Genomic DNA, 12920 nt, shown 5'->3' with positions numbered 1-12920 from the left:
GCCTCTTAGCTTGGTCACAGAGGACAGAAGTCATTTTTGTTTAACAAACGGTCAAAATCGGCATTTATGGCCAGCCAGCACTCATGTGGCACAAGCCCACCTACCATGGCGGGCTGGGGTGAACTCCGTGATGATTACCTCATGGGTCTATACCAACGGTGGGTCCTGCAATGCAGGTCATGGATGCAGCATGAAATAGTACAGCCTAGTAGCCACGGACACAATTAAATAGCATGTTTAATTATCTCACAACAGATAGTGCAGTAGTAGAAATTGTAAGTCCTTTTTAGAAAGTCACTCTTCCCAAAACCCCGATTCCTCAACTGCCAGACACCGTGGCTGAGGAACTGGTTACAGGGCCAGAGGGATTAATAGTCTTTCAAGGAGCTGAAAGTCTCCAAGTTAGAGTTGCCTTGAGAGCAGCCAAGAGACCTAAAAAGAATGGGTGCACATATACTCAAGCACTCACACGTGCAAAGGACACAGAAAGGACGTAGGTGGAGGGACGTGGAAGGGACCACAGAGGGGCAGTCACACACATGCACTCACATGCCACAGAGTTCCAGTCTATCTGTGGCTATCTCCTCTGGGAGAACGAGGGTGGCCTGAGCCTGGAAGCAGCCCCCTACATCCCTGATACAGTCAGTACACAAGCCAGCTCTAGAGCTGAGGGGCCAGGCAGCATTTCTGTATTACCATGCCACTATCAGTGGTGGGCAGTGAGAAATGTCTCTTGGCCTGGGGAAGGCAGTGCACACTGCCCCAGAGAAGCAAACCAAAGAATATGCCCAGGGTTAGGCCCCTGACATCAGGAGACTGGTGGCTCTCAGCCCTGCGCCAGGTGTAGGGGAGACACAGTAAGCCTCACCACGTGTGTTCTGGGCCCAGTTGCACCGATCTAACAGCAGAGGCGAGGGTAAGGGCTGGCTGTGTCTGCTCTTGGGCAAGGAGGTGTGTGCAAAAAGTGAGGCCCTGAGATGAGAACATTGGGTGGGGTAGGGGCCTACCATATTGGTTTATAGAGGAAACCTATTCATTCACAGCTTCATTCAGGGGTTCCTATAAAGTGTCTGTGGGTTCAAGTACCAGCAGTTCTGATGGGGGCTGTTGGGATGGAGTGACCAGCACACACCGGGAGAGCAGCTGTCCTCAGACCTAGGAGGTCTAGAGGTCCAGCCTAGAGGTCCTCTGGGCCCTGGCACTCTGATGAGTCTGATGAGATAGACCAAGAAGCTACAAGATCTCCTCCCGTGGGCTCCTGGTCTTCAGTGGTGTTTGCCCATTTGGCACAGATCCATTCTGACCATGCAGGAGTTTGCCCTTCTCCCGGTCTGGCCAAGTGAAGATGGCATCGTCACTGTCCAGCTCCGACTCAGAGTGCATCAGGCTGCTGCTCAGCGTGGGACCTTTGTGTTTGCTGCCTGCCAAGAAGACAACCCCAGTGTAAGGAAACAACTTCCCAGGCCTGGTTTTCAGCCCATCCTCTCTGTACCTGGAGAGGAGACAGGTAAGGCCAGGCCTCCCCCCTGCTGACTGGACGAGCAGGTGGAAGGAGGGACTGGCCTGGCTATAGTAGTCCACAGAGAGCAATACCTGATCAGCCTGGACTCTGCTGCTACACTACCCTGAGCTTTGATTGATGTGACCCAATGGTGGTCTGTTCCCTTTCAGATAGTACTTACTCATGTCCTGAGACAGAGCTACATAATGAGACCTTGTCTTGGGAACACACACACACACACACACACACACACACACACACACTAAACTATTTAAAAATAAGTACGAGTGAGAGTGGGACTCTAAGTCAGAGACAGTCCCAAGCAGCTATTTTATCAATACACCAAACATGTTCACTAAGAAACACTGGGGATTGGAGAGATTGCTCAGCAGTCAGGAGCAGCAGCTGCTACTATTCCAGAAGGCTTGAATTAAGTTTCCAGTATTTGCAACACGTGGCTCCAGAGGATCCAACACCTCTGGGCTCCATGGTCTTGTGAACACACACTCAATGCAGATATGCACAATTACACATAAACAAAAATGTATTTGCTTTTTGAGACAGGGCTTCTCTGTAGCCTTGGCTATCCTAAACTCAATTTGTAGACCAGGCTGGCCTCGAACTCACAGTGATCCGCCTGCCTCTGCTTCCTGAGTGCTGGGATTAAAGGCAAGCAAAAATGAATCTTAAAATCCAGCAAGTTGTCTGAGACTCTAAAGGCCACAGCAATCACATTCACAGCTTTCCCCCTACTGTAGAGGCCCCAGGGATGAATTGTGCATGTACAGAGAGATGGTTGCAAGTGGGGCCATTTGACAAGGAGCTCACCCCAGCAGTGCTCTGGACCCTAGCACTGCCTGACCATAGGGACTAGCTTTCCACCTGTTAAGGTGGGGACTGTCAGATGATTCATGCTCCAATCAGGCAGTCTACAACCTGACTACCCATCACTCCTAAACACTGGCAGCATCTTGAGAGGATTGGTGGCCAGCCTCACAGCTGGGCATGCTCCCAAGTCTCCAAAGGCAGAGTATCCAGACCCTGAGCATCTCTGCTCAAGGATCATACCTTGCTGTGGGCTTCATCCACAGGCTGTTTGGCCATGTGGGGAGCCATGGCTCATGCACTTTTGTCCATTCCAGGGGGTACAGTTTATCCAAAGCCTCAGGGCACCAGTGCAGCAGAGCTACCAAAGGGCACTGCAACATGGAGCTTTCCAGTGTAGTGGGAACAATGACCAACGGAAGGGAAAGTCCCTGCTCTGGGTCCCCCCACCCCCAGCCCCCCGTAGATGCTGTTCCTTCTCCCACAGCCCCTCCTGTGAGTCCTCCTAGTGCCCATATGAAGCCTCCTTGCATTCCCACAGCACAGGGCCTTTAGGGAGATCCCTCCATGGCTGCACAACCCTCTATCTCGCCCAGCTCTGGATTGCCACAGCTCCTGCTCATAGCCTTCACCCACCAAAAATGACAAAAGTGAGCCAAGTGTGTTGTCACATGCCTATAATTCCAACACTTGGGGAGGCAGAGGCAGGTGGATTGCTGTGAATTTGAGGCCAGCCTAGTCTACAAAGCGAGTCCAGGTCAGCCAAGGCTACAGAGAAAGGTAGAGGGAAACCATAGGTGAAAACTGAACACGCATTCACTGAGATTTAATTATCTGGTTGCACCCAATAGAGATCCCTGTGTGTGTCCACCAAAAGACAGGGGAGTGTCTGTCCACAGCACTCATTGTATGCTGATGAGCAGTAAGAGGTCCAGGTGAGCTGCTACAGGGAATGTGGGTGAAAGCAGCCTAGCACAAAGCACAGTGGGCACTGGCTGGATGGTAGCGAGAAGAGGATGAGACTGGTTTCCTAGGTGTGCTCCCTTTAGACGCCACAGGCTCCCCTGGGCGTGGTGGCGCACGCCTTTAGTCCCAGCACTCGGGAGGCGGAGGCAGGCAGATCTCCTGAGTTCAAGGCCAGACTAGTCTACAAAGAGTTCAGGACAACCAGGACTGTTACACAAAGAAACCCAGTCTTGGAAAGGAAAGGAAAAAAAAGCTCCACATGCTGTATTTCCAAGTTCTGATGAACTAAGTTGACCCACACAGAGTTGCCAGGTTTGTGCGTGGTAAAGAGTCAGTAATTTCATTTGGTTCAACCTGCTGCTGTCACACTCACCCTGGGCTCTACTCTGCCTAGTGTAGCACTTCACCCATCTCCCTCCTCTGTCCCCCCCTGGACACTCCCCGCTCTTCGAGGAACCTCACCCTCTACCAGCTCTGCCTCTGCATGCAGTCTGGTCATGAGTCCTGGGCCCCAGTCAGCCTTTTGGGTTATCTTTGTAACTCGATTTTGAAAAGGCTTTGAGATTTTAGGGCTTAAGTTCCTCACCCCCTACCCTCTACAGGCAGCCACCACTCTGCCAGCTCTGCGGGGGCTGCTAGGGTCTCTAGAGGCATCGTGAGTTGTGATTCTGCCGTGCAGGGCCCTTCCTCCTCTGCAGCCCATCCTGGGTGCCTGTGACCCAATTTTTAGGTGCTGATCCTCACTGGCAAGTAGAATCCCAACTTTCAGCTCTGACCATTCTGCTGGGTTCAATTAATTCTTCTCTCACTAAACAGTCCTGGTAACAGCTGTCCTGATTCTGTCAGCAGCTAGGTAGGAATCAACCTTCACTTTGTCTGTTCCTCTGGGCACTGCCACCACCTCCTCAGACCACTGCAAAGTGCTTCTTCCTTTCAGCCTGCTTTACGTTGTCATAGAACCACTGTACTTAGAGCATTTTCAAGGCACCACATCTTAGTACCACCTGGACAGAAGCTCAGCACTAAACTCCTTAAAGCACCCACTGCTCTTAGAGGGAACCTCAGCAAAGGCCCACTCACCCATCCAGCCTGGGTCCTTCATTCTAGCTCACTTGCCCAGCATATATAGTTTTTGTCCACCTCCTCAAATGCCCTCTGCCCTTCCCAGCAGTGGGGGCCTCACCATATTGCCTCTGTCTGCAGTGTTGTTGACTCATCCTTCATGGCCAGCTTAACTGTTTGTTACTCTTAGTTCTTTAAACTATAGCTCTCCTTTCCTCCTTGTCTGTACCCCCTTCCTTCCCTGCTTTGTATGTCTGTGTGTGTGTTGTGTATGTATGATGTGTGTGCATGCTCTGTGTGTGTGCGTGCGCACGTGCGTGCGTGCGTGCGTGCGTGCTGCTTCCACTCAGGTTGTCAAACTATGTGGCAAGCCCCTTTACTTGCCAAGCATCTCGGGCCTTATGTGTACTCTTTAAGACTTCACAATCATTTTATACAGTTGTGAGCATGATTTTGGGAGGATAAACAGAGATGAGAAAAAGACTTTCTGGACATATGAGGCAGCAGAAGCTGATCAGAAAAGATTGGAGATGAACAAGATGGATGCTCCCTGAAAGCAAACAGTCACGGCAAACTCACAGAGGCCATGCAACAAGGCCAGGACAAACATAAAGGAAACATGGTCAGAATAAAGTGCTCACTCAGCAGAACTAGTTAGACACATTATTTGTTCTTGTGGAGTGCTCTGACTGCTGCTCTGGTATCCTGGGCTCAGCTCAGGCCCAGTGCTCACAACGGAGCTGCCCAGCTTGAACACCTGCTCTCTGCAGCTGTGACTTCTCCCCACCAGACTGCAGTTCCCTGTCTTTCCCACAGCCTCCCCTAACACAAAGCCTTAAGATGACTTTAAGACAAATGGATAATTTTTCCCATGGCCTTACCAAGAGGGAACCTCATCTAATGATCAGGCCCAAGAATTGGGAGGCCCTAACTCTTCTGGTCCCACTGCTCAGGCCTAGAAGGGCTTGGCTAGCAGGAGTCCTTCTAGTGGGGGCACCTGACGGCCCAGCACACCTACAGGCAGCAGGAAAGCAGCTGCCACAGACTGATGGCAGTTGGGAATATGCCCAGTGACAGAGAGGGAGGGGGTGAGAGAAGGTTAGAGGAAAAGCAGGTTATGATCTAGACTGTGGGGAAGGAACAAGACTCAAGAAACTGAAGGCCCGACAGGGACCATGGGGCCACTGAGCAAGAGGCGACCCCGAGATGAGCAGGCGAAGGAGCGTGGTGACTGAGCCCTCAGTCTGGTTCCTCAGCACCAGCTCTCAAGTCCTACCTGCTCGAGAGGTTGGCTTCAGCTCCAGGCTTTCCTGATCTGTGGCATCCAGGATCTTGTATCTGCTTTTCCTCTTGGGTTTTCCTTTTTGCCTAAAAAACACAACCCCTATGTCTGCTCAGGAAGGTTTGTGAGGCTCGGGAGTGCAGGGGCTGCTGGCTACACAGGTGTGCCTCTCCTCACTTCTCAGCCAGAGCCGGTGGAACCTGAGAAAAACAAGTGTCTGGGTGGCAGGTGTGAGAGGGGCAGTGAATGGAGCAGGTGACGGGTTATCTGTGGCTGCGGGGGAATTTTTTTTATTCTATTTTTCTAAGTTAAACGAGGTCATAAGTCAGGTTCCCTCCCAGCCTGGTCTCCAGCTGCTCTCAGGCAGGTGATATAGTTATATTGAGCCTGACTTTCCCTGTCTGTGAATTAGGAGAAGGCTGCTGGAGGTATAAAAAGGAATGCTTTCCGAATGTTATGACACACAAAAACCATACTTTTGGCTCAGTTACTAGCACCACACACAAAATCCTGTATGTGCCAGGCAAGTGCTCTACCACTGAGCTATGCCCTTTTCTTGAAATCATGCTTAACAGTGAAAAATATGCAGTAAATAGATGCATAGATAATGAATACGGTTATTTAGGCTGTCTCAATAAAAACGAAGCAGCAAAGTGGGACAACCAGTTATGAACTCAAGCCTGTAAGTCTGTGAAACACAACGTCCAGGTGTGAGGCTGGGTCACAGAATTTCAGAGGACATGCACCCAGCCACACACCCTGCAGGGTCCTTGCAAATGTCTACAGCATCACCCCTTAAATGAGGGCTTCTGCCCTCAGGAGTGAGTGATGAGGATTTTCTGCCACAGGCCTTGGGTGCTCAAACTCCCACTACGGTGGCTGGAAGCCAAGTACAATGCCACAAGGAAGGTGCCAGATACCTCCTCAAGGAAACATTGGTGACATGACGACAAATGGACTTCAAAAGAGAATGCATCACATCTCCCCACATACACTTGACACCACCCCGTCATCTTACCTCTTACAACAGCAGACCGTAGTCCAGGACAGGATTCCCAAGGCAACAACAATGACAAAGGTTGCAATGATAACATACAGCACACTCCATTCTGCAAAGAAATCAAAGTGGTGGAGGGTGCGTGAGACGCTACCTCACCTCAGTCACAAGGTGGCTTCACAATGGACAGGAATATGCCTGGCTCCCTGGGGAGGGTGAATGGAAATCTGCAAGCTTCTAAATTCCTGTGCTCCAGGCCCCACTCCAGAAGTGCTCTGGGCACTGCACAGTATACAAGGACACAATTTTGTTTTCTCTCTTGAGACAGGGACTCCCCGTGCAGCCCTGGCTGTCCTGAAACTTCCTCTGTAGACCAGGCTGGCCTTGAACTCACAGAGATCTGCCTGCTGAGTGCTGGGGTCACAGGCTCGGATCTTTCAGGAGGGGAATATGGGTTTCCATGAGGTACAGCATGCAGGCGCTCCAGAAAGACAAGAGGCCTGCCTGGCAGCACATGGGATTCAGGCCACAGCATGCAGTTGCCCTAAATGTTCCAGAGCCCTCTGCTAACATTGGGCAAATGGGGAGGAAGGGAGGAAGTCCTCCCGCCTGCTCACCTGCCCCTGCAACACAGCACCATACTGCAGCCAAGCTGGCTGGCACAGCGCCACACACTCACCACAGTTGCTGTCTCCATCTCTCAGCTGCACCTTGATGAAATTCTCCATCCAAAATGGGTCACAGATACAGCGCTTGGTGAATGAGTCACAGTGGCCATGGTCAGAGCAGTTCAGCTGACATGCTGAAGGTGGCAGGAAAGGGAAAAGTTAAGGGAGCCAGGACAACCAGCTTCCAGGGCTCATGAAAACTGAAATCCTCTTACTTCATGTTGCCTTTATGTGACAGGCAGGTGCAAGACCCTGGTCAAACAGAGTCAGCAAGTCTTCTTTGCTCTCTGTACCAGTGACCTGCAAGCCTGCATGCCTCCTCCTCAGAGTAATGTGATTCCAGAAATAAAACATAAACATTAGCAGACTCATTCTGAAATCTTTGTTTTTGTTTGTTTGTTATTTAAGACAAGGTTTCTCTGTGTAGCTTGGCTGTCCTGGCCTTGAACTCAGAGTGATCCACCTGCCTCTGCCTCCCAAGTGCTGGGATTAAACATTCTGAAATCTTTAAGAACCCCAGTTTTCTAAGTTAGATGTGTATCTCTTTAAAACAGGGATAAGGCTCTGCAGTGGGTCCAACAGCAGCGAATTCTGAAGCAAATGCCACTGCCATGCAGTGTGACGCCAACCATCTGTTATTCTTTGGCCTCAGCGTCACAGCTGTTACTACTGCCTGCCTTCAAAACTGAGGGTGGCCTTTAATCCCAGCACTTAGGAGGCAGAGGCAGGAGGATCTCTGAGTTTGAGACCAGCCTGGTCTACACAGTGAGTTCTAGTACAGCCAGGGCTACACACAGAAACCCTGTCTCGACAAACAAACTGAGGGTGATGGTCAATTCCTGGCAGGCAAGTTTGGATAAAATAAAGACATAATTATTTTTTCATTCAGGCTTATGGTTCCCCTGAGCGCTGTCAGGGGCCTGTGGGCCCTGGGGTACGAGTCCATGGGTGAATGTTTGCAGATGGCCTTGGCTCCCAGCTTCCCACAACTTACTGACTGTGTTGATTTCCAGGGCTCTGAATATCAGGAAGTCAGCCTTCTGTTTCCGAAGCTCACTCTTGAGCATGGCTGCCACTTCATGGCCTTTGAAGAGCTGGTGGGGAGGCTCATTCTGAACAAAAAATAACATCTTGGTGCTGCAGAGACAGACAACAGTGTGAGTGTGCTGAAGTGGTCCATGCAGCCACTTGCAGCACTTGGTGTCTGTGACAGACATAGTGCTCGGCCTGTGGTGACATGCCCTACCACAGCAGGCCAGTGAAAAAGGAGCTTCTGTCCTACCTTCATTTTACAGAGGACACCGCCAGGCTTAGAGGTGCTGACTGACCTGCCCAGGGACACACAGCTAATTACAGCAGAGCCAGATCCTCAGTCTGTTACACAAGACGTGAGCAGGAGGGAGAGAATAGGGAATGGCCATGCTTCTGATCCTTGCTGCCAACTAGCCTTTGCTAAGACAGCAGTGCAGCTGGGTTTGTGCCTGGGTTACTTGTAAAATGCACCAGTGCTTTGTAATGCTGGAAAGAGTATCCATAAGGCAAATACTGTTCCTGCGACAGCAAAAGACAGGTCCGATACAGCCGGACTGTGCTTTCAAGTGACATCGCTCCAGGCCCAGAATCTGTTTGCTTTCTGCCTGTGTTTAAATTCATGTCTGTCCCCTATGTCTTAACCTTAATCTCTGATGGCCCCACCCTTAGTGCCACAAAGCAAACTTTCCCAGTTGGTGGGCCACACAGTACTCCCAAGCCAAGATACTGACCCCTTAGAGTGCAGGATGGCTGAGGGGCCCCACATATCCCAGAGGCCCTAGAACCGCTGCTTCCAGGGCAAGCAAGTACCTTTCATATATGGCATGACGTCAAGTTTGGTCTGTACTGTGGTTGATGCTAAAGATGTAGTCCTGCAAACTCCAGCCCTGAGACACCATGCCCGGCTTATACAAACATCTCATTTAATTTTTTACTATACTTAATTGTGAGTGTGTGTGTGTGTGTGTGTGTGTGTGTAGCTCAAAGGGCATCTTGTAAACCTAGTTTTCTCCTCCTACCATGTGAGTCCAGGGATTGGACTCAGGTCATCAGGCTTAGTGGCAATATACTTGCCTATCTGACCACCTCTTGGGCCCACATCATCATATTTAACCCTCAATACCAATGCCATAAAAATAAGTAATAATAGAGTTTTCATAGGTGATAAGCAGTTCCCACATTTCCCAGAACACCTACTAGGGTGGCAGGTCCTGCTTTCTCTCTGCAGTGTGCATCTCCCTTGGAGAAGGAGCCCCTCCTGAAATCTTCACCTGTGCCCTGTTACGCCCACCTGCAGTGATGGCGAGGACACTCGCCAATTCCCAACAACTTGGACCAGTCTTAAGTAGCTCTTTGCCCTAGACTGCTCCCCAGTCACTGAGCACAGCTTTTTGTTGGTGGTAAGTTTTTTTGGGGGGTTTGTTTGTTTGTTTTTCTTTCTTTCTTTCTTTCTTTCTTTCTTTTTTTTTTTTTTTTTTTTTGGTTTTTCGAGACAGGGTTTCTCTATGTATCCTAGGCTGTCCTGGACTCACTTTTGTAGACCAGGCTGGCCTCGAACTCACAGCGATCCGCCTGCCTCTGCCTCCTGAGTGCTGGGATTAAAGGTGTGTGCCACCACGCCCGGCTTTGTTTGTTTTTCAAAACAGAGTTTCTGTGTAGCCTTGGCTGTCCTGGAACTCACTTTATAGACCAAATTGGCCTCGAACTCACAGAGATCCTCCTGCCTCTGCCTCCTTAGTGATGGGATTAAAGGTGTGTGCCACCGTGCCTGGCTTTGGTTTTTGGTTTTAAAGAAAAGAGTCCTGAGGGTGGAGAGAAGCCTCAATGGTTAAGAGCATGCATGGCTCTTCCAGAGGACTTCATTCCCAGCACCCATGGAAGGTGGCTCACTACTGACTAACTCCAGCTCCAGGGGAGCTGATACCGCTGGGCTTTTTGGGCACCTGTACTCACAAACACGTGCATATGTATGAGAAAATTAAAAGGAAAAGTATCCTAATCATGTCACTGCCCAGTTAGCTGTACACTACAGAGGTCCAGTCCTATTTTACCTGAGTCACAATCTCTGAGGGTGAGGCCTGGGACACAGGTGACTGTGATGTGACGTTGGAGTGACTGCTCTGACTCCAATGCTGCTTAGGCTTAGTATCCCTCCCTGGAGCAGCTCCCAACTATCATCCCTCACCTCTGCTTCCAACCAGGATCCAGTGCCATCTGAGTGCCCGTTTCTCCTGCAGCCAGTTCCCTAGACTGGGGCAAAGGCTGAGATGTGGCCTGTGTTTAATAGGTGCATGAGCCAGTGGTGGCACACGCCTGTAGTTCCAGCACTTCCCAGGCAGAGGCAGGAGCATCTCTGAAGTTCGAGGCCAGCTTGTTCTACACAGTGAGTTTCAGAACAGCCCAGGCCACACGGAGAAACCCTGTCTCCAGGGAAAACTAAGAAATAAAAACACCAACTACAACAAAAGGCAAATCTGAATCCAATCTCCACCTTCTTCCAGGTTAAGTGTTGTGGATGAATATATGTCTGTGTGTCAGATGCCCTGGAACTGGAGTTATAGGCAGTTGTGAGCTGGGAACTGAACCACAGTCGGCTAGAAGGGCAGCCAGGGCTCTTGGCCGCTGAGCCATCTCTGCTGCTGAAGCTTCTGTCTCTATGTCGCACTTTTGTGTACTCAGACAGTACTAGTCCTGCCTTGTTGGCAATCTGCAGAGCACACTCCTTGGACTGATTTTGTGTTCGTAGCACACTGCTGGCAGCCTCACCACCAGGTCAGCTACCCTCTTGCATTTCTGCTCGCTCCAGGCTTCTCACTTCTTTCTCTGTTTCCCCCTTAAATGCTGTGGTCTACAGAGTTCTGCCGTCACCAACCACCTTGACATGTCCCAGTGTTATTCATCCACCATTCTGGCTTTGACTCCTAGTCTTTGGTGGGTTTTCTCCCTTCCCCATCCCCAGGTTCCCAACTGTAATCCTGTCTCTCAGAAGGTGTGAAGGCAGGAAGTTCAGGGGTTCAAAGCCACCCTGGGCTACATGAGGAAAAAGGTTACCCCAGATTCAATGGTCAAGTGAGTTCCTTCTTCCTTTCTAATCCTAGCTCACAGCCTGGCTCACCTTTATCTCCAAAGTTGCTGTCCAGGCACAGCCCTGCCCCACCCCTCACCCCAGTTCCCTTTCATCACTTGTCAGCACTACAGTAAGTGAGGGCTGTCACCTGGTTGCTAGGCCAGCCTAGACGCTCCCACCTGCTACAGTAAGTGAGGGCTGTCACCTGGTTGCTAGGCCAGCCTAGACGCTCCCACCTGCTACAGTAAGTGAGGGCTGTCACCTGGTTGCTAGGCCAGCCTAGACACTCCCACCTGCTACAGTAAGTGAGGGCTGTCACCTGGTTGCTAGGCCAGCCTAGACGCTCCCACCTGCTCCACCCGATCCCTTCCGGCCTCCACACTACCCATCTCCTTGAAGAAAAATCTAAGCATGGCGTTTCCTTGCTTTTAAAACAAACCAACTTGAGTTCTTCTTTATGCAAGTCTCTCCATCTCCGTCGGCCTCACCTTTGACCACATCCTGGGTCTACTTAACCCTCAGCCAATGCCTTCCGGAAGAAGCCTTCACCATCCCACTTTGGGCCACCTTCACGCTGCTCCCGCCTCAACCTTTTGATTCTCACATGCTGGGCAAGGCAACCTTATTTCTGGAACATCTTTGGGCTTCTTCTCCAGCTCTGCTGGGAGAACTAACTGCCCTGGCAGTTTTCTGAAGGCCATTTGTGCCCCCCTGCTCTGCAGTGAAGACATACACATAGTTACCTTCTTCTCAGACTATAGCTTACAAACCCTGTTCCCAGAGCCTGCATAAGGCTCTAGCACAGGGCTGAGGCCTGGCTGACAATATGCACTCATGAGTGGCTCCTGGTAAAGGACCCTTCTTCTCTATCTAGCCCCACTACTGTGCAGCTGGGGAGCCTGGGGAGCCCCTGGCTTTCCTTTTTTCCCCACAGTCACTGTCCAGCTACCTTTGCTCTGTGTATGGCTGAATCTTTTGCACAACGATGTCAGAATCCAGCACCCCCAGGAGGACCCCAATCTGGCGGATGAACATCCCCTTCAGCCTCTCTGTCAGCTGACTGACGTTAACATCCAAGATGATCTCCACCAGGTTGCTCTTCCTGGGATCTGGAAAGCAGATGATCAGTCATGGCTTCAAACTGTTAAAACAAACCTGTCACTGTGTGTACTTTGGGAGAGAAGGGAAAGTGGTGACAGTGGTTAGATGTCCTTCAAGTGAACAGGAAGAGAACCATACTGTAGCAAAGCCATCAGGAGCTGGCTCAGAAGCCTCCCCAGTGCACTGAGAGCTGCCACACAAGTGAAGGGGGATGCGTGAGCCAGGAGGCACCAGGTTTCATGGAGGGACACAGGAGGTAAGACACGGCAGCCTTTGTGACAGGCATAGCTGAGCTCTCCAGCTGACCCCACCTGATTTTCAGGGACAATATGCTGTATTCTGCTTATCCTAACAGTGGTGTGAATGCAGCACACACAGGGAAAGCGCCTCACCACCATGTTCCCCTCTAGAGCCTGGAT

The 12920-nt window shown here is 50.8% G+C and overlaps 1 protein-coding gene across 3 annotated transcripts in view; it reads right to left on the bottom strand.

Annotated features, from left to right (window-relative positions):
• Positions 1-219: 219 nt before the first annotated feature.
• The window catches only part of KIAA0319L (KIAA0319 like), a 103526-nt gene continuing 90825 nt past the window's right edge, over positions 220-12920 (bottom strand). For 2 of the 3 annotated variants that reach the window (XM_084786246.1, XM_084786248.1), the window contains 6 exons: positions 12350-12509; positions 8296-8438; positions 7313-7435; positions 6655-6745; positions 5631-5722; positions 220-1421 (listed from right to left, as the gene is read on the bottom strand). In XM_084786246.1, the coding sequence (XP_084642372.1) occupies positions 1234-1421; positions 5631-5722; positions 6655-6745; positions 7313-7435; positions 8296-8438; positions 12350-12509 (797 nt within the window). In that variant the 3' untranslated portion in view covers positions 220-1233. The remainder of the gene's footprint in view (positions 1422-5630; positions 5723-6654; positions 6746-7312; positions 7436-8295; positions 8439-12349; positions 12510-12920) is intronic. The other variant, XM_084786247.1, reaches the window with a different exon arrangement.

This window comes from Acomys minous (genome assembly GCF_964271855.1).
Source record: "Acomys minous genome assembly, chromosome: 6".
NCBI lineage: Eukaryota > Metazoa > Chordata > Mammalia > Rodentia > Muridae > Acomys > Acomys minous.
This window is presented reverse-complemented; position numbering and strand designations above follow the sequence as displayed.